At 41.8% G+C, this 22,304-nt stretch overlaps 2 protein-coding genes and 1 pseudogene across 2 annotated transcripts in view; 1 reads left to right on the top strand and 2 right to left on the bottom strand.

Annotated features, from left to right (window-relative positions):
• Window positions 1-7,287: 7,287 nt before the first annotated feature.
• Window positions 7,288-22,304, top strand: part of RFTN2 (raftlin family member 2) — a 123,906-nt gene continuing 108,889 nt past the window's right edge. Inside the window, exon 1 of the mRNA XM_006152980.3 lies at window positions 7,288-7,558. The gene's annotated coding sequence lies outside the window, so the exon portion shown is untranslated. The remainder of the gene's footprint in view (window positions 7,559-22,304) is intronic.
• Window positions 8,443-11,220, bottom strand: MARS2 (methionyl-tRNA synthetase 2, mitochondrial). Its single transcript, XM_006152978.2, has one exon. It carries the CDS (start codon window positions 11,166-11,168, stop codon window positions 9,387-9,389), a length of 1,782 nt encoding a protein of 593 aa, XP_006153040.1. The 5' UTR covers window positions 11,169-11,220; the 3' UTR covers window positions 8,443-9,386.
• On the bottom strand, window positions 20,051-21,327 carry LOC102471146 (putative elongation factor 1-alpha-like 3; annotated as a pseudogene).

Genomic DNA, 22,304 nt, shown 5'->3' with positions numbered 1-22,304 from the left:
CACTCTTTCATGATCTGACTACCAAGAATGTTCATGTCTTGAAATACTAATTGATGTATTTCAATTAAAAGTTCTTATATTGACTTTTCAGATGTTTGGATCTAATACTACTTCCTGTTCTCCATAATATTTAAAACAATGTCTCAGCCAGTATATAATTAATGATGGGTGCTAAAGATAGTGCTGAGACTCTGGCATCAAGATAAGTTTTGTTTTTCAAAGAATTATCTATTTAATTAATTTTATTTTATTTTAGGTCACATGCACTTACCAGAGACAGACAGTGAGAGAGAAGTAAAGTAAGAAAGTAAACCTCCCAGGTTCAGGACTTGAACCATGGTCATCCATGTGAGAGTCCATGCCACCCACTGGCCCCCTCAAGAAAAGTTTTAATCTAATGATGGTCTCCTATATTACAAGCTCTGTAACCAAGTTTTCTAATTTCTCCGTACCTCCATTTCTCATTAGTTAAATACAGGAAAAAATCAAACTTCAGAGGGCTAATGGGAAAAGTAGATAAAAGAACATAAATAATGAACACAGAACTGTCAGTTCTCTCCCTTCACCTTCACTTATTATTAAACTGAACAATTTGGCAAAATTTTAGCCATGCAATTTACCTCTTTCAACAACTCATTGAGAGGATTTACTGAACAGGCACATTAGGCTGACAGTTCTTTTAGAAAAGCAAGTTATTTTCAGAGTCATGCATGAAGAAGACAGTTTCAGAGTCATAAAACCTTGCTTACTATAATTTTTTCTTTCTACACTTCGCAGCAATATACTTGGTAGTAAGCATTAAAAATGGAAATGCTAACATCTAGTACTAGTTTGATATTTTTACTTTCTCACTGCATAGTTTCTGTGAGAATCTTTTTTTCATATTTATCTATTTCCAAAAATAATAAGACACTCTTGAAAGGTTACAGTGCCTGGGCCTGCCCCATAATGTAGCAGTTAAGCACTTGCATGGGGAACCAGATGCCACAAGGCTGACTGTGGTTCAAATACTGGCCAAGGCAGCTTGAAACTCACACTGGGCACATGCCTATACATGCCCCAAATCCTGACAGGATAGAGAAATGGAAGAAAAGGAATTTTGGCATGGCTACGCCCTACTGGGAGGCGCTTCCTCTTTTTTAATCTCTCATGCACACACCCTCCGGCAATTTAAGAGAAGAAAAAGTCAAAATCTCCACTGACTTCACTTGTCACTGTTCTGGCCCTTCTAGTAATAATTAGCCTCCAAATTTGGTGTTCCCTCCTGATAAGAACCTAACCAGGGGCCAGCAGATGGCACATAGTTAAAGTGCTGGACTCCCATGTAGCCGACCTCAGTTCGAGTCACAGGCCCAGCGGCTTGAAACACAACAGGAGTGTGTGCGTGCATGCCCAGAATCCCCAGAGAATAGAGGAAGAGGGATTGTGGCATGGCCATAACCCCTGGGGACTGATTTCTAACTCTCTGTCACTGTCTCTCTAGCAAGCACACGCACCCTAATAGCAAAAATCTCTCTGAAACAAACAAACGAAAAGAACTAACCAGAGCCAGCCCTGTAGCCTAGTATAAAAGAGCCAGATTTCATGTGGGTAATCACAGTTCAAATCTCAGCCCCAGCAGCTTGAAAAACATGCCAGCCAAGTGTGCATGTATGCTCCAAATCTCAAGAGGATGGAGAAATGAAAGAGAAGGAATTGCAGCATGACCACGCCCCCATGAGGGGATGCTTTCTCCCTCTTTGTCCATCCCTGATGAGCACAAGAAAAACCAGGACCAGTTTTATTGGGCTTAAACTATGTATTTCATGTCATTTTTGCAAGGAATTCAAAGATTTTCTTCTAGAACCTACATCCTTGGTCATCCCAACCTATGCCCCAGCTTCCCCTAAGCTCTCTGAACTAGTAAACTTTTGCTGCCAAAATAGATACAGTGACGTCAATATGTTCACATCTTTTTAGGTCCACTGGTATTCACTCTGGCAAAGACAAGACAAAGTGGACCCATTAAGGTTTACAATATCTTAGACCTTACCAATAAGCATTGTTCTGGGGCCAACCCCATGGCCTAGTGATTAAGGGAACCAGATTCCATATAGGCAACTATGTGGTTCAAGTCCCATCCCCAAAACATGAAAGACTTGCCAAGCATGTGTGCCCCCAATCTTAAAAGGATGGAAAGATGGAGTAGGGATTACAGTGGGACCAGGCCCCACCTGGGAATACTTTCTTCCTTTCCCTGTCTCTGTCTCTCTAGCAAGTACACGTACCATCTGGAAAAACTTTAAAAAAAAGTTCTGTATATAGTAAAACTGTACATGGTGGGGAATTGACTCCAGGACACAATTACAGCTGATAAAATAGCAGTTTTATGGACCAAGTCTTAGCTAGGCCTGCCCTCTCCTACAACTCAAGGTTACACTAATGAAGACCAATACTATATACTTGCATGGGGTAGGGGGGAAGACATCAGATATCCAGGAAACCATCCCTACTATCATACAATGCCAAAGAGGACATACAATGCTTGGTATCATCATCTGCTGCTCTTTGGAGGCCCACAATCTGAACAACTATTAAAAGCTGAAGCTTCACTTCAGTTTTAGACATTCCCAAATCTAGGGGCCAGCAGGGACATGGTGGTTAAGGCACTGGACTCCCACGTGGCTAACCCCAGTTCAAGTCCTGGACCTGGCAGTTTGCTTTCTCACTTCTCTTTCTCTGGTCAAATTTTAAAATAATAAAGTTAAATAAAATAATTATTAAAAAAAAAAAAAGAAGGGACCAACAGTTAGCGTAATGGCTATGTTGCTGGATTCCCATGTAGTCGACCACGGTTTGAGTCCCGGACCCGGTGGCTTAAAACACACTGAGCGTGTGTGCGTGCATGCTCAAGATCCCAAGAGAATGGAGGAGAAGGGATTGTGGCGTGGCCAGCCCCCATGGGGACTGATTTCTCACTTTCTGTCTGTCTGTCTCTTGTCTAGCGAGCACATGTGTCCTATAGCAAACACCTCTCAAAAAAAAAAAAAAAAAAGAAATTCCCAAATCTAGAACTATGTCCCAATCACAGGTATAATCTTAAAAGAAAAAAAGTCTTAGGGCCCATGTTCCAGCCTAGGCCTCTCTCACTTTGGCATGAACTTCACTCCAGGCTCTGCATAACCCCTAGAATCCCCAGGTCTACTTCCAGAATATCTGAGAGGAGGTTTCCACAGAATCAGAGATGGTATCTATTCCTTGTTCCTAGCTATAGTTATAGGTCTTCTAATTTCTGGTGCCTAATCTATGAGTTGACTCATGAAATAGCCCTCCAATATATAGTGGTGCCACCCAACATACACATTGCCTACTGGTTCTTATATGACTTCACAAATAGGATTGAGCTGATATCCTGTTGTTATTCTCCTAATGTGACATCTCAGGAACACCTGATCTCGGCAGTGCTCCATCACTTTTTGCAATACTACTTCCAAGAATACACCAAAATGAATACTTGAGAACCTCAGAAGTATTTAGAAGAAATTTCTCTCTTTTTTAGAGGTTTTTGCTATAGGGCATGTGCACTCATCAGACAGACAGAGAGAGACAGAAAGACAGAAAGTGAGAAATCACCCCCCAGGGGGGAGGGCCACGCCGCAATCCCTTCTCCTCCATTCTCCTCTCGGGAACTTGGGCACGCACACACATGTGTCCGGCGTGAGTTTAAGTCACTGGGTCCACGATTCGAACTGCGGTCGACTACGTGGGAATCCAGCCACATAGCCATTACGCTAACTGCTGGTCCCAAGAAATTTCCTTTTTGATCAAGGGCTCCCTAGGTGCCAGAAAAGAGTTTAATAGTTCTTGGGGGGACCAGCAGAGGGTGTAATGGTTATGTCACTGGACTCTCACATATTCAACCATGGTTCAAGTCATGGACCCAGTGGCGTCAAACTCACACCAATGCTTGTGTATGTGTGCCCAAGATCCCAAGAGGAGAATGGAGAAGAAGGGATTGCAGCGTGGTGATTTCTTGCTTTCTGTCTGTCTCTCTGGTGAACACTTACATGTGCTATAGCAAAAATCTCTTTTAAAAAAAAAAAAAAAAAGGATGCTTCTGGGGCCAAGGGGATTTTTTTTTTTTTGAGAGAGATTTTTGCTATAGGGTGCGTGTGCTCACCAGAAAGACAGAGACAGAAAGCAAGAAATCACCCCTCTCCCCCCAGGGAGGATGGTCACACTGCAATCCCTTCTCCTTCATTCTCCTCTCGGGATCTTGGGCACGCACGCATACGTGCCCAGCGTGAGTTTAAGCCACTGGGTCCGGGACTTGAACCACAGTCGACTACATGGGAGGTCAGCGACATAGCCATTATGCTAACTGCTGGTCCCCAAGGGGATATTTAGAGCTATATGAGTTTATCATTTTCTTCCTAAAGTAATTAGGATACCCCACACCCTGTAAGTACATGCCTTCCAGTTTAAATTTTGCATATCCCCACTTGCAGTTCTTAAACTGCTGGATCAATTCAAACACATTGAGTACCAAAGAACATTTGCTTTACTTGTTATGCCTCCTGTGTAGAATTCAACTGATTCATCATCAAATCACCACAGAACTCAGATCCAATTTTTCACACTCCACTCAAAATACTTGTCTTCTGTAATCTTTCCTGTCTGGTTCCCCTCTTATGTCCTTTGGTACCACAAAGTAGCCATTTAAGTGCCTACACAAGTGACAGACTACACAAAAGAACTTAACACCCCTGGGACCAGCAGTTAGCATAATGGCTATGTCACTGGACTCCCATGTAGTCGACTGTGGTTCAAATCCCAGACCCAGCAGCTTAGACTCATGCCAGGCGCGTGTGCATGCGTGTCCAAGATCCCAAGAGGAGAATGAAGAAGAGATTGCAGTGTGGTCAACCCCCCTGGGGGGTGATTTCTCACTTTCTGTCTCTCTGTCTCTGTCTTCCTGGCAAGCACACACGCCCTATAGCAAAAACCTCTCCAAAGAAAAAGCAAAAATGAACTTAACATTCTTGAGCATGCCAAGATCTAGTGTACTGACCAGCGCCAGCCCATAGGAAAGAGGAAGATACTGTGTCTTTGTCCATAGTATGAACTATCACACTGTTAAAAGGGCACTTCAAAGGCAGAGGTTGGCATCCCACTGCTTTCCCATATGTTTTCCTCATCTATGTAAATTACATGCCATCTTTCACTACTTTTAACTCTATCCAGATCTAGGAGATACTGCACATTCTATGCCCCAGTAGTCTCCCCTAGTAATCCCACCTGTTAACTATTAATAGAATATGTTAACAAGAATATAAAAAGCCCAGAATTGGGACCAGCGGATGGAGCAATGGTTATGTCACTGGACTCCCACGTAGTTGACTATAGCTCGAGTCCCAGACCCAGTGGCTTAATACACTGGGCACATGTGTGTACATGACTAAAATCCCCAGAAGAGAACAGAGGAGAAGGGACTGCAGAGTGGCCATCCCCCCAGGGGAGGGGGGATGATTTCTCGCTTTTTGTCTCTGTCTCTGGCAAGCACACAAGCCATATTGCAAAAACCTCTCTTAAAAGGGGGGGGAGGGGAGAACCTGGCACAGGGGTGTGTACCCAGGCTGCAGCTCTGCGCTTGAGCAAGCACACTCTGTGCAGCATCCCCTTTCCTGCGCTGCTGCAGCTTGGGCCATCAGTACTCACCAAGACCATGGTTTCAACTCTAGAAGAGCTACAGAACTATAAGAAGTAAAGGTATTACTGGAAAAGGCCACTAAGAAAAGAGTAATTTAAGACTGAGACAGAAATCAAGGACAAGATGAAACAAAAATCACAGAAAAAAAACAACTTCTTGACAGTGAAAAGCCAACTGCTGTGGTTGCTCCCATCACACCAGGATATACAGTGAAAATTGGTAATTATGGATGGGATCAATCAGATAACTTTGTGAAAATCTACATTGCCTTAACTGGAGTTCAAGTTCCTACAGAGAACACGCAGGTGCATTTCGTAGAGAGGTCATTTTATCTTCTGGTAAAAAACCTAAATGGCAAGAGTTACTCCATGACTGTGAACAATCTTGAAACCCATCTCTGTTGAAGGCAGTTCAAAAAAATTTAAGACTGATAACAATTCTCATATTATATAGAAAGAAAGCAGAAAACATACAATGGGACTACCTGACTCAGGTTGAAAAAGTGCAAAGAGAAAGAAAAGCCTTCATACGACACTGAAACAAATCCTATTGAGGGACTGATAAATGTTCTAAAGAAAATTTATGAAGATGGAGAAGACAATATGAAGCAAACCATTAAGAAAGCCTGGGTAGGGAACCAGCAGTTAGCGTAATGGCTATGTCACTGGACTCCCATGTAGTCGACCGTGGTTCGCATCCCTGACCCGGTGGCTTAAAACTCACGTCAGGCGCGTGTGCGTGCGTGCCCAAGATCCCGAGAGGAGAATGGAGGAGAAGGGATTGCGGCGTGGCCATCCCCCCTGGGGGGTGATTTCTCGCTTTCTGTCTCTACGTCTCTGTCTGGTGAGCACACGCGCCCTATAGCGAAAATCTCTCAAAAAAAAAAAAGAAAGCCTAGGTGGAACCAAGAGCAAAGCAAACCAAAGAACCAGAATTTTGAGACTTTAAAGTCCTTTCAGGAACTGTGATGTGGACATTCTGATGTTTCTAATAAGGGAATGTTGGTGAACAGCACATACATATTTGACAGACCATTTGCATGGCCTTCTAAGTAAAGACAGTGAATTCTCCATGTCCTACTGGAGAACTTATTTAAATAAAGTATGCTTATTAAACACTTCCTCCAATTAGCACCCTGGCCATTTTGTTCAAGAAAGGGTTACATTGCATTGTTTGAAATAATGAAAATACTACATATTTTTATTCAGCTAAAAGTATTTGCTTGCCTTCAAGTTGTGACATCAATTCTAGTGTAAGAACAAGAAAGTGTAAAACTTAAATTTTTGCATAAAAAATTGTACTTAGAAGTTGATTTCTTACTACCAGTTGCAATGCATTACCATGTACCAGTAATTCAGTTAAAAATGATCCTGTGTAGTTAAATGTATTTGTTTATGCACCTATAGAACTGAAACAATATAAACTTGGCAAAAATAGGAAAGCATTTCTGTATATACCAGTTAGAAAGTTTTGCCATGGATCAGAGGGCTTATAAAAGTAATAACCAAAAAAAAAAAAAAAAAGTAATAACCATAAGGCAAAACATAATTAATTTGAAAATCCATCCATTCCTATATTCAATAAAGTTGGATTTTTTTTCAGTGGGGGGAAAAAAAAAACCAGAATTACAAAGAATAGAGAGGGTCTGAAGGAACATTTAAGGAAATGGTCCTTCCACCTTTAGAATGCCTGAAAGCATTCTTTTCCAAGTACTGTTTCCAAGCAACCAGAAATCCTTCACCTCACTGATTAATAAACAAAAACTGGAGCTAACTGGTGGAACCTAGAATAAATATGAAGGAACTACCAGCACAATAGTTTTTAGTGAAGCCACTCCATTGCTACCATACCAAGAATAGATATTCCAAGGTAAGTTCTCATTTTAAATTTTGTCCTAGCTGTCCAATCACCTGTGAAATGTAACACTAGCTTACTATGTTATAGTCATTGTATAAACTGATACCTTAACATCTTGGTGATGCCTTGGAGAGATCCCTAAAGTCAGTTTGAGATTCCTAAAGAACTGATCATTCCCTCCCTTCACCATCACCTTCGACAAATGCAACAGAACAGATTTACAGATTTTTAAACTTTAATAACTTAAAAAGGCAAAAGAAATAATCAGTAAAAACTATTTGAAAGTAAAAATGTTAACATTAATCATGATAATTATACAATTTATATACTGTACTGCACATCTTGACTGACCAAAAGAAATCATGAGGTAAATTATGTATGTGGATAACAAAATTAAGACTGTAAGAAATATAAGGAAAATATTTCCCTTTTGAAGTATTTACATTTTTTAAAACATACCTGTAACCTAATGTTATTAAAGTTCAAAATTTTAACATACCAGATATCTCAAAAAAGCATTAAAGTTTATCATATAAAACAACTTGATACATTTACTTATTGCTATGCTAAACATTTAAAAGAATGTCACTTTTCAGTAGTTGAAAAAATGGAGGATTCTGATAGCTTTTTTTTTTAATTGCTTTCTGTTGGAACAGTAGTAGTTAAAAACAGTGTTTTGTTTTGTTTTAAGTTTTTGCCATAGGGCACATGCACTCACCAGGGAGAGAGAAGTGAGATTTCGGAAAGGTTAGAAATTATCCCCCAAGGGGGATGGTCATGCTGCAGTCCTTTCTCCTCCATTCTCCTTCTGAGATTTTGGGCACACACGCACATGTGCCTGGCATGATTTTCAAACTGCCAGGTCCAGGACTTGAACTGTAGCCAGCCATATGGGAGTCTAGCACCCTAACCTACCTGTTGGCCCCATAGTTTTATCCCTTTTTTTAAGAACAGCTATAAAAATGTAAAGATCTGCAAAATTAGAAAACTAATTTATTCTAAATATGCTGAAACCTGGATCTTCAGTGACTAAATGTGTGAGACTAGAGCCATCTACTGGTTGAAGTATAAAGCTACAGAGTACAACTGCTGGGCTATTAATGAACTAGGGAGCCCTTGTGGGAATTCAAAGAGTGAGGATGAACATGGGGTTTCCTCTTTCTGGGGGTGCCTGTTCACTTGCTCGTTCGCTCTCTCTCTCTCTCTCCCTCCACCCCCTCCTCTCCCCCCATATACTCTCCCTCAAAAGAAATAAACAGAAAAACAGAAAACAAAACCCCTAGATATGATGGAGTCCCACAAACAATTTCTGATTTCTCCACCCTTAAAAAATTCATCTGATCTAGGACACTGGCTTTTAAGGGTTTAATTTTAAAAATCTCTTTTTAACAGGAAATCCAGCATGCATAACAAAGCAGGGGTACACTAAAACTGAAGTAGGGAGCTTCCAACCCTCAATAAAAAGAGTCGCTGGACTAATTAGAGCAACAGAGGCCAAGTCAATATAAAACAAGCTAGGAGGTAATTTGGGCAAATAACTGGTTTGGAAGGAGGTACAATGAAAAACTGTTACCAGTAATACTGTCTCTTCAATATCTTTTCCTCTGACACAACATCTTAGACACAATGGTGCAAAAACGACAGTGGTTAATGGACAAAGAAAAGACTAGCAGGTAGTCTTGAATGGCTACAAACCTCTTCTCACAGTGACACAGCTTAGGTACTCATTTTGATGCAATATGTTACAAAACACTAGTATAACTTCCCTGAAAATGGAAAATAAGAAAATATCACATTCACTTAAAAAAAAAAAGAAAAAGAAAAAGCCAATAGAAAGTGTTTAGGTCCGGTGGGCTTTCACCAGCCAAGTCTTGGATTGATCCAGTCTTGGAAACAAAAGCCCAGTTTCAGGTCCCAGCCTCCTCCCTTCAAAAGGGCATGGATGTCCATAGAACCTAGGCAAGAAATGTAGCTCTCCAATACTCCTTTCTCTGGCAGAAACCCCAAGCCTAGACAGTAGCTTATCAGCTAGGTTTGGAGTGACAGGCTGGAGCAAAGTTCCAAAGACTCGCAAACATTCCAAAGCCACATGAAGCACAGTACCCAACCAGGGAGCATCCACTGGGCTCTCCCAGTTCAACTTCCATGGTGCATGCCTTTGGACAAAACCATTAGTTTGCCGAACACAGGTAGACACTGCCTCCAGAGCCTTATAGATCTGAAAATTATCATAGTGGTCTGCTACTTGCTTGGGCAATGTGGTCACCGCGCTCACCAAAGCATAGTCCTCTGTCTGAGCACGAACTGATGGCCCCACCAACCCTGGCTCACTGGGGAAGCAGGTAGTACAGAAGGCCGGGTAGGTACCCGAAGGATTTATTTTGTTGGCAGTGCATCGGTTCAAGAGACCTCCCAAGGCATCTGCCAGTTCGGAGTCCAGCAACTTAACCACTTTTTCATCGTAGTAGTCACAGTCCCAGTTGGGGACTCCCTGCCGAAGAAGAAAGTAACGGAAACCATCCACAGTATAGCGGTCAAGGCAAGTTCTGGGATCCACCACGTTGCCCAGGCTCTTGGACATCTTTTGGCCACTTACAGTCCAGTGGGAGTGGACATAAATGCGGTGTGGCGGGCTCATGCCGGCCCCTAGGAGGAGGGCAGGCCAATAGATGGCATGGAATTTGAGAATGTCCTTACCTATGATATGAGAGGTGGCTGGCCACCAAGACTTAAATTCAGAATTTGGATAGCCAATTACAGTGAGGTAGTTAACCAGGGCATCCAGCCACACGTAGATGGTCTGCGAATCGTCCCCAGGCACCGGAATACCCCAGTGCAAGTGGCTGCTCCTGCGAGACACGGACAGATCGGGCAGGTCCTCCTCCAGCCACTGAAGAACTGCATGCTGGAAAGGCTCGGGAGTGATAGCCTGAGGGTTGCCCCACAACCACCGCTGGAGTGGCTTCCGGAACTCAGAAAGCCTGAAAATATAGTTTTCTTCTTTAGTCCAGGAAACGGGATGCCCACTCTCAAGAGATACCGGACACGAATCCCCCGAAGGACCCGGCTGCCAGGCGACCTTGGTCTCAGGCAGGAAGCACTCATCAGAGGCACAATACCAACCTTCATAGAGCCCCTTGTAGAGCAGACCCTGAGCCTTCAGCACACCCCAGAAATGCTGCACAGCCAAACGGTGCCGGGCCTCCGTGGTACGGATGAAGTCGGTGGACGAGATGCCAGCCTTCTGAAAAAGCTGCTGGAACTGGGCAGAGACTCGGTCACACAGTTCGGTCGGGGTCAGGCCCGCAGTGGCTGCCGCCTGCTGAATCTTCAGGCCATGCTCATCCGTACCGGGGGAGAATCGCGTGGCGGCGGCCGGGGGAACCAGGAGACGACGGTGACGGCACAGGGCATCCGCCAGCAGCGCGGAGTACAGGTGCCCGATGTGCGGCGCCGCGTTCACGTAGAAAATGGGTGTGGTGAAGTAGGCGCGCCCATCGCCGGCAAGGTCGCGGTTACCGGGAGAGTCCGAACAGTAGTGGCGTGGGCGAGAGTCCTCCAGGAGAGAGACCCTGCCGGTCCCCGCGCGTCCTAGCAGCCTCAGGACACACACACGCAGCATGGTGCGGACCGACCCCAGCCGGCAGAGGCGGCGTTCAGGACGCCCGTGTGAGGGGCGCACCGCGCCGCAGCTTCCGGCCGGGAAGCCAATGAAATCCAGCCCCGGGAGTCTGCCTTCTGCTCCGCCGCGCCTCCTCTCTCCGCGGCCGGTCTCCGGTCACGAGTGGTTCCCCGCCGACGGAAACGCGCCAGAAAAACAGCGTGGAGGGGCCTGCTTGGGAGGGGTTATGAAAGAGGGTAACTCTTTACCTTGTTATAGCACTGTATGTTTCCTGCTTTGGGTTGTAGTTTTATATTTCTATATTTGTTCCCTCTCCAGGCTGAGCTGCTTGGGGTCACATTTTTCATTAAGGCTTTTCTCAAAATGCCGTCGGTAGCTGGCACGATGCAAGACACAGTGTGTAACCTCTGCTATGCCCTATTCAGTCTTTAAAAAGTCATCTACCTTTTATCCCACAGCCTAAGTAAATTGAAAGGAAGGCGAGAAAAAGGAAGAAAAATAATTACCTTACCTAGAACATATGAAAAAAGGGTAACTGAGAAAGTAGGGGAACTCTTTTCTGTAAGCAGTTTTTGTTGACCAAATAAAAGAGGCAAATTTGTGATCTGCCAACGCCTTTCCAAAGATTGTCGAAATCCAGGGAGGTGGAATGCAGTATGTTACCCACCTTATGTTGTGCACACAGGAGGAAGTATTTTTCAAATTTCTCAAAAGTCATTAATATTTAATGGTCTTGAACAGTGTTTTTCAAGTTTGTTCATAACAAATACTAGTTTATTTATGAGAATTTGGGAGCCTAGACTAGGTTAATACTAATTCCTGGTTCATAACCCACTGTCCTGGATCTCTTTTATTTTCTTTTTTGGAGAGGTTTTTGCTGTAGGGTGCGTGCACTCGCCAGAGAGAGAGAGACAGAGAGAGAGAAAGTGAGAAATCACCCCCCAGGTGGTATGGCCACGCCGCAGTCCCTTCTCCTCTCGGGATCTTGGGTGCGCACACACACGCGCCTGGCGTGAGTTTAAACCACCGGGTCCGGGACGCAAACCCCAGTCAACTACATGGGAGTCCAGCGACATAGCCATTATGCTAACTGCTGGTCCCTGTCATGGATCTCTTTTTTTATTGAACCAGTGCTTCAGCATACAAATGCTATTCTCTCATCTTTTATAAAGAGTTTGTCTGGCCAGTAGGTGGTGTGGAGGTTAAGGTAGCTGGATCCGGCATATGTGCCCGAAATCCTATAGAAAGGGAGACGGAATTGGCATGTGACCACGCCCAGTTGGGAGGTGCTTTCTCTCCTCTCTGTCTCTCTCTGAGAACGCAGAGGCACTCTGGCAAAAAAATTAAAAATAAGCAAAAACACATTATCATCTTTGGTCTATGACTGGCTTTTGCTTTCTCGTTTAACTTAAGTTATACATTTAGAAATAAAATGAAATGGCAATTGTAAACCCACAATCCAACCTGAGAACTTCAGTGATTCTCAAAGTGTGGTCCCCAGAACAGCAGCACTAGCAAGGCACTGAATGGCTTTACAAATTCGTGTTCTTAAGCCCCATGCCCATGCCACCCTCCCCCTCCCTAAGTCTTCTGAATCAAAAACCTTTGAGGTGAGGACTAACCATCTAGGTGTTTTTGTTTTCTAGAGGTTTTATCTTTATTTTTTTCTGAGAAGGAAAGGCGTGCATCCCCAACAGGGGCTTCACACCATGTTCCATACCCAGCCTCAGCCAGGGAAACCCTGGAACAAAAACCTAGGATCCTCCCATGTGGGTCTAGTTGCATTACTGATTGCCACCATCTGGCCCCAGTCTAGGTGTTTGAATCAGTTCTCCAGGTGGTCTGGATGTACACCAGTTTGTGAACTACTGAACCATCTATTGAAGTTTAGCAGTGACTTAGATCCATATGGTTGTTTCCTTATCCTCCTGTCTTCCTCCCAGAAGTAATCATTACATGAATTTTGTACTTAAGCATTTCTGTTATCAGGGTGTAATATGTCTAAGTAATATTTGTTTAATTTAGCTTGTGTTTAAACATTCTAAAAAAGGATATAATACTGTGTGTAGTCTTCAACTATTTTCATTTAGCAATTTGTTACTAATATTCATCCACGTTAGGAATAACTGTAGTTCGTTCATTTTGACTTTTGTGTAATCTATGAGTAAAGACATGATAAATTGGATCCTATTTATGGGGTGATATGGAAGGTACACCAACTGAATTTTCTATAGGTAATGTAGCAAGTTCCAGCAGTTTGAGGACAAGTCAGGGGCCAGATAATGCAATTCTAAGAGACATACCTACATGGAAAGTCCTGTTCACATCTAGAGACTTCCCTGAGTTCACCAGGTGCACTAGTGAACTGGCGAGGCTGGGGTGGATTATGGCTTTAGGACCCTGTAGGGTCTGTGTCTCTCTTTTCTCTCTCTGTCTCTCTCACTCATGGAAGAGATAAATACATAAACTTATAAGAAAGAAAGGAAAGGACAGCTGAAGTAAAACAAAACTGAAGGTATGGACAGAACCCTCCAAAAGTGGAAGACAAATTGAGGCTAAATGTCTGAAATTGGATTCTCCAGCAATTTCAATTTCTTTTTTTTTTTTTTAGCCTCTAGCAGTATGGGTAGTATATTGGGTTTTTTTAAATATATTTTTTATTTCAATTTCTTTTATACATTCAGTCACAAATCTTGCAAAGTGAATATTCCAGCATGTATACATTTCTCACCAATCCAGTTGGGAATCATTCTCAATAGACAATAACCCATCTCTCTGTCCCACCGATGTCCTGCCCCTCCATTTCTTCTCGCTCTTCCATTGAATCAGTGCTTCAGCATACAACTTGCTATTCTCTCATCTTTTATGAAAAAGTTTCTTGGGCCAGTAGGTAGCATGGAGGTTAAGATAGCTGGATCTTGCATGACTGGCTGTGTGGTTCAAGTCCTGGACCCAGTGACTTGAAAAACACACTCGTGCATGTACATGTGTGCCCAGAATCCCAAAAAGAGAATGGAAGAGAAGGGATTGTGGCATGGCCATCCCCCATACAGGGTAATTAATCACTTTCCATATTTCTGTTTCTCTCTCTCCCTCTCCCTCTCTCTCTCTCTCTCTGTGTGTCTCTCTGTCTCTCTCTCTCTGTCTCTGTCTCTGTCTCCAGCAAACACACATGCTTTATAGCAAGCTAAAAGAAATTTAAAAATAAATGTTTCTCGGGCCAGCCAGTGGTGTGGTGGTTAAGGTAGCTAGATGCCATAGGGCAGAGCTTGAACCCTGATTTGCTTGAAAAACATGCTGACCACCTGTGCATGTATGCCCAAAATCCCAGAGGAGAATGTAAGAGAAGAGATTGTGGCATAGCCATCTCTACCTAAGGGGGTGATTTCTCACGTTCTCTCTCCCTCTCTCTCTGGTGAGCACATGCATCCTATAGCAATTTTTGTTCTTTCTTTTTTTTTCTTAGAGATTTTTGCTATAAGGTGTGTACGCTCACCAGAGGGAAGAGAGACTGTGAGAGGGAAAGTGAGAAATCACCTTCTGTGGGGGATGGCTGCTCTACATTCCCTACTCTATTGTCCTCTTAGGATCTTGGGCATGCACGCACATGTGCCCAGTGTCAGTTTCAAACCACCAGGTCTGGGACCTGAACTGCAGACAACCATGTGGGTAATTGCTGGCCCCAGCAGTTTTTTTAAAAATTAAAAATGCATCTCAATACTACTACTACACTTCTTTTAGAATAGAACTGCTCAAAAGAAATGACTGTTGATACACATGCAAGTGATTTAAGTGTTTTGCTTTTAGGAACAGTTCTGCTATTAACTTTCTTGTGTATGTCTCCTGGTACCTGTGTGCTAAATTTCTCTTGGATATATACATGGGAGTGAAACTGATAAATCAAAGATGGTGTGAATGTTCAATCTCACAAGATAATGCTCCAGTTGTTTTCCAACATGGTTAAATAAACATATAGACACATCAATAATACAACCTTGAAGAGGTCTCTTCAATACCTGGTATTGTCTTTCTTCTTAAATTTTTGCCAGTCAAATGGGTAGAAAGTGTTATTTTACTAATATCTGTAACAGCAGTATTCACAATAGTCAAAAGGTGGAAACAACCCAAATGTCCTTTATCTGTGGCAAATTTATAAAGAAATATGTACATAAGCAATTTATAAGCAAATGTACATCCATACAATGAAATATCATTGAGCCATTAAAAGGAATGAAGTACAGATACATGCTAGTACATGGATGAATATTTAAAACATCATGCTAGGTGGTGTGGTAGTTAAGGCTCTGGACTCCCACATGGCCAACCATGGTTTGAGTCACAGATCTGGCTGCTTGCTTTCTCACTTTCCCTCTCTGTTTCTCTTTGATGAGCACATGTGCCCTATAACGAATTGAAAAATAATAATTGTTTTTAAAAAATAGTTTTTTTAAATTATGCTAAGTGAAAGAAGCCTGAGACAACAGGCCACATATTTTATTATTGTATTTTGGGAAATATCCAGAATAGGCAGCTGCATAGAAACAGAAAACAGATAAGTTGTTTCCAGGAGCTGGAGGAAAGTTGGAATGGAGAGTAAATGCTTAATAGTTATGAGATTTCCTCTTAAAGTAATTAAAAAGTTCTGAAGCTAAATAGTGGAGATCATTATACAATATTATGAGTGTACTTAATACCACTGAATTGTACACTAAAAAGCATAAAATTATCAGTGTATATTATGTGTATTTTATCACAATTTTTTTTAATATTTGGCCCAGTGATCCAACTGGATCTATACTGGGCAGGGGGTGGGGGGAAGATTGTCCTGGATTTGCCTCCTGGGAGCTATCCTGTCCATGTCACCCTATGTTGGCTAAAGCTGGGAATGTCGATGGCAGTGTGAAGACCTATAGGGGGTGCCTATCCATCTCTCCCCCCCCCCCCCTTTGTGTCTCTCATGGAAAAAGTAAATGAACTTTTTAAAAATTATTTTTAAAAGTTATCTACTATAGTCTTGATTTGCATTTTTCTAAATACAAATGAAATTAAGTACCTCTTCATGTATTTGTGAACCATATGTTTCTTTACCTGTGAATGGTCTATGTATAATTTGTGTCTGTTTTTGGGGGTTTTTTTTGTTTTGTTTTTTAGTTATAAGGCACATGTGCTCATCAGAGAAAGAGAGAAAAGGAGAATTAGAAAGCACCCCCTATCAGGAATGGTCATGCTGCAGTCCTTTCTCCATCTCTCCCTCCTTTGGGAATTTTAGATATACCTACACATGTGTCTGGCATGTTTTTCAAGCCACTGGGTCAGGACTTGAACCATGTGGGCAGCCATGTGGGATCCAGCCACCTTAGCCACCACACCACAAACCAGCTCATCCTGTTTTTCTATTGGCTTCATCTATCTCTTTACTTGTTTGCAGGAGCTCTTTATGTTTTCTTGAAACTGCTCCTTTATTGGTTGATATTTTGCAAATATTATCTAACAATTTATATCCTGTATTTCAACATTCAGGACTCTTAATGAATAGGAGTTCTTTTCTTTTTTTTTTCTTTTTCTTTTTTTTTTTTTTTGAGTTTTGTCTGTTTGGGTTTTGTTTGCTATAGGGCACTTGTACTTGCTAGAGAGAAAGTGAGACAGAAAGTGAGAAATCACCCCCAGGGGATATGGCCACACTGCAATCCCTTATTCTGCATGAGTTTCAAGGTTCTAGGTTTAGGGCTCGAACTGAGGTTCAGTCACATTGGAGTCCAGTTTCATAACTATTATGCTCATCTGCTGGTCCTAGGAGTTCTTAATTTAATGTAACAGAACTTATCAAAATGTATTATTATCTTCTATTTTCTTAAAAAATACTCTTGGGGTCAGCCCAGGTATAGTTACAGCAGCTAGATCCCACATGAGCACCTATATGGTTTGACATCCATGAGTTTTAATCCAGGGGCATGATAAATATTCTGGGTCTGTGTGTGTGTGTGTATACTCAAAATCTCAAAAGGAAAGAGAAATGGAGGAGAAAGGATTGAAGTGTGACCATCTCACATGGAAATGCTTACTCACTTTCTCTCTCTCTCTCTCTCTCTCTCTCTCTCTCTCTCTCTCTCTGTTTGTCTACAGTGAGTGCATGCATCCTGTGGCAAATTTTTTTAAAATATACTTTTTTAAAAAATGTTTCAGTTAAAAAATGTTTCAGTTGGGCCAGCAGGTGGTGTAGTATTTAAGGTGCTGGACTCACATGGCTGACCATGATTTAAGACCTGGACCTGGTGGCTTGCTTTCTCATTTTTGCCCTCTCTCTCTCTCTAAGACCCTCTGCCCAATTTTTTTTTTTTTTGAGAGGTTTTTGCTATAGGGCGCATGCATTTGCCAGACAGACAGAGAGAGACAGAGAGACAGAAAGTGAGAAATCTCCCCCCAGGGGGGGATGGCCACGCCACAATCCCTTCTCCTCCATTCTCCTCTCGGGATCTTGGGCACGCACGCACATGCGCCTGGCGTGAGTTTAAGCCACCGGGTCCAGGACGTGAATCACGGTCAACTACGTGGGAGTCCAGTGACATAGCCATTACGCTAACTGCTGGTCCCTCTACCCAAATTTTAAAAATAAATAAATAATGATGATGAATAAAATTAAATAACATAATTTTTTAAAAAAATGTTTTAGTGGGGCCAGCAGGTAGAGTGGTGGTTGAGATGCCAGACTCCCACATGGCCAGCTGTGGTTCAAGTTTTAGATCTGGCAGTTTGCTTTCTCACTTTCCTTCTCTCTTGGTGTGTCTCTCTCTGGTAAAATTTAAAAATAAAATAATTTTTTAAAAATATCTTTTAAGGGAACCAGCAGTTAGCGTAATGGCTATGTCGCTGGATTCCCACGTAGTCGACCGCGGTTCGTGTCCCAGACCCGGTGGCTTAAAACTCACGCCGGGCACGTGTGCGTTCGTGCCCAAGATCCCGAGAGGAGAATGGAGGAGAAGGGATTGCGGCGTGACCATCCCCCCTGGGGGGTGATTTCTCGCTTTCTGTCTCTATGTCTCTCTCTGTCTGTCTGGCGAGCGCACGTGCCCTACAGTGAAAATCTCTCCAAAAAAAAAAAAAAAACTTTTAAAAATGTTTTAAAATAAAATAATAAATACTCTTGTGCTCTGTGGTCAGAATAAATATCTAAATTTTTATAGAGAATATTAAAATTTGCTTTTGGTGTTCTTTATGTAGATTAAAATTTTTGTGTATTATGAGGTAGAGATCCCATTTTTTCTCCATATAGATAACCATTTGTCCCAGTTTCACTTCTCCACTTAATTTTCCATGCTACCTCAATCATATGAGGGGTCTTCAAAAATTTTTGCACCAGAATAAACTCATACTTTAATTTCATTTTCCATGAACTTTTTGAAGTACCCTCATATATTACATTTTCATATTCTGGGTCTATTTCTAGACTCTTTATTTTGCTGTATTGCCTAATTTGTCTATGTCTTCCTAAAAACAATTTTAATTATGATAGCTTTATACTAAATCAGTATACAGAGAACTAATCTCCATATTCTTCAGAAGAATCTTAGCCATTCTTGACCAATTTACCTTCCACATAAATATTAAAAATCAAGTTGACTAGTTTCATGCAAAATACTTGTTGGGATGTAGGTCATTATTGCATTAAGTCTATGGCTCAAAAATAGGTGTCAAGGGCTGGAGGGAGACTGACATATTTATAATATTAAATGTTCCTTAAAATGACTGTAAATATCTGTTCATTCACTTAAGTCTCCCTTAGTGCAGTTCAAGATAGTTTTATAATTTTCTAAATATAAATCCAGCTTAACGTTTTGGTAGATTTATTCCTAGAAACTGCATAGTTTATTTATAATATAAGTGGTGTCATTTTTCTGAAAAGTATGGTGTTTTAATTGATTATTACTGGCATATGAAACTCAAAAAAGCTAAGCTAATCTGCTTGAAGAAAGGATGGAGGAGAACCCAGAACCTTGCCTACTTGTCTCCCCTTCATGATCTAAGCCCCTTCCTTCACTAAAGCTTTCATAACTTTGGAAACAGGACTGGCCATAGAGCTTGACAACTACAGATCTATGGATATTCAACCAGTACATGAGTGTAACTCATCTGTACCTCTTTCAATCTATTTTATACATCCTTAATGTTTTTGTTTTGCTACATTTTGTTTTCACCACTTCCTCTCTAATCCAAAAAAATGGATGTACACTTTATATTTTTGTTAAGACGTACCTCAATGTCAAATGTATTTGCATGAACTATTAAATGACACAGCTCTGAATAGTTGTATACTAAGATGTAGAGAGAACCTTATTGTATTTCTAAAAAGCACAAATGACCATGTTGCAAAAAATCCTAGGAAAGTCAATAAAGTTTAAACACTGAAACATTAAAAAAAAAAGAGAGAGAAAATTACTGATTGAGAAGAATAAACAACTAAGAATAGTCAATTTTTTAAAAAGGGAATATTGTAACTGTTGGCCATTGAAAACTTACAAAGCCATAAAAAATTTTAAACATACCATTGAAAAGCCAGACCATAGAACAAAATAAAAATATGAATCTTAGTCTATTTAACTATAAAGGATGTGATTAATGTAGCATTTCCTTTTTTTTCTTATTAAATTTTGTTTTAATGGGTCTCAAAATTCTGTGACAGGTTTTTAGTCAAGTTGTTTCCATTAAAAAGCACTGATTTTAAAAACTAATAACTTAAAACTGCATACACACACACACTATCCACAAAACATTTTTCTGAAGGTTTTACAATGCACTGTTATCACTTACCAGTCTTTTCCTATTAAACTTAATGGCCAGTTCTGAGACTGTTCTTCCACCACTGATTAAGTGTGGGGTTGCAGGAATTAGGGATATTCATTTGCCTTCTGAGGATAGTCAGAGAAGTGCTCCACACACATGGGCTTACCAGGAACCATATCAACAATGGCAACATCACCAGATTTTAAGAATTTAGAGCCATCTTCCAACTTTATACCAGAACCATGATCAATCTTTTCTTTCAGCTTAGCAAACTTGCAAGCAATGTGAGCCATGTGACAATCCAGTACAGGGACATAGTCAGCACTGCTTTGGCCTGCATGGTTCAGGATAATCACTTGAGCAGTGAAGCCGGCTTCTTCCACTGGTGGGTCATTTTTGCTGTCACTGGCAACATTGCCATGTCAAACATCTTTGACAGACATGTTCTTGACATTGAAGCCCACATTGTCCCCAAGAAGAGCCTCACTCAGAGCTTCATGGTGCAGTTCAACAGATTTTACTTCAGTTGTCACATTCACTGGTGCAAAGGTGACCATCATACCAGGTTTGAGCACACCAGTCTCCACTTGGCCTACAGGGTCAGTGCCAATACCACCAATGTTGTATACATCCTGGAGGGGCAGACACAAGGGCTTGTCAGTTGGATGAGCTGGTGGCAGGATGCAATCCAGAGCTTCAAGCAGTGTAGTTCCACTGGCATTGCCATCTTTAAGGGTGACTTTGTACCCCTTGAACCATGACATATTAGCACTTGGTTCAACATATTGTCACCATTCCAATCAGAAATTGGCACAAATGCTACTGTGTCAGGATTGTAGCCAGTTTTCTTAATGTAGATGCTGACTTCTTTAACAATTTCCTCATATCTCTTCTGACTGTAGGGTAGCTCAGTAGAATCCATTTTGTTTACACCAACAATTAGTTGTTTTACACCTGGTGTCTAAGCCAGAAGGGCAAGCTCATGGATCTGCCTGTTCTTGGATATACCACCCTCAAGTTCACCAACACCAGCAGCAACAATCAAGACAGCATAGTCAGCCTGAGATGTGCCTGTAGTCATATTTTTTATAAAGTCTCTGTGTCCTGGGGCATCAATGATAGTCACATAATACTTGATCTCAATTTTCCACAGGGAGTTATCAATGCTGATAATATGTTCACATTCAGCTTTCAGTTTATCCAAGACCCAGGCATATTTGAAGGAGCCCTTTCCCATCTTAACAGCCTCCTTCTGAAATTTTTCAATGGTTCTGTTGTTGATCTTGCCAGATTTGTAGATCAGATGGCCAGTACTGGTGAACTTGCCAGAATCTACGTGTCCAATGACAATGATGCTGATGTAAGTCTTCTCCTTTCCCATTTTGGCTTTGATTTAGCAGTGGTTTTCACAACACCTGTGTTCTGGTGGCAAACCCATTGCAAAAAAGCAATTTCTTATTTTTTTAAGAATTATTCATTTAATTTATTTATTTTTAAAAATTTGACCAGAGAGGGATAGAGAGAGAGAGAAAGTAAGAAAGCAGCCTGCCAGGTTTGGAACTCAAACCATGACTGGCCATGTGGCAATCCAGCATCCTAACTACCATACTACCTGCCAGCCCCAAATGTAGTGTTTCTTTTTACTTTTTCTTTTGGAGAGGTTTTTGCTATAGGGTGCATAATCTCGCCAGAAAGACAGAGGGAGACAGAAAGAGAAATCAGCCCCCAGAGGGGGATGGCCACACAGCAATCCCTTCTCCTCCATTCTCCTCTCAGAATATTGGGCACACACATGCACCTAGCATGAGTTTAAACCACCAGGTCTGGGACTCAAACCATATTCTACTACCTGGGAGTCCAGCAACATAGCCATTATGCCATATGCTGGTCCCACCCAAATGTAGTGTTTCTAATCATTGGAGAAAGAATGACTTTTTAAAATAAGTAGATTGAGGACATCTGAAGGTTTTCTGCGCAGACTTCAACCTCCTGCCCCTGAGATCTAGCCAGGACAAGCCTATCACCAGCCATATACTTTTGAGTTCTGAGTGGTTCATTTCAAGGACTAGTACATCTGAAACTATTTAATGACTAAGGTAAGCTATATGGCTTCAGCTAGGTGTTACTTTATAGTATGCTCATTCTACTAACTGAGGTTTATGCCTAAAGTCAGACACGTGTAGGCCCTAAGGGTCAGGACCTGTCACTCATCCCCAACCCTACTTGTCTCTGGACTTCAGGTTTGTTTCTTGGGACTTTAAGATGAACTTGCACCCCTCCCCACCCCATGTGGAAACTGGTTCAAGCCAGCGGCAGTGTCAGACACCAGGCTGCCTGTGGCTGGGGGCGTCAAGGGCG

The sequence above is a fragment of the Tupaia chinensis genome, unplaced genomic scaffold, assembly GCF_000334495.1.
Source record: "Tupaia chinensis unplaced genomic scaffold, TupChi_1.0 Scaffold000361_1, whole genome shotgun sequence".
Lineage (NCBI taxonomy): Eukaryota > Metazoa > Chordata > Mammalia > Scandentia > Tupaiidae > Tupaia > Tupaia belangeri.
Note: the sequence above shows the minus strand (reverse complement) of the source record. Positions and strands in the feature narration are given on the sequence as shown.

Bases quoted from the DNA above. Each gene is read 5' to 3' on its own strand.
- MARS2 (XM_006152978.2), bottom strand. From the start codon at position 11,168: ATGCTGCGTGTGTGTGTCCTGAGGCTGCTAGGACGCGCGGGGACCGGC.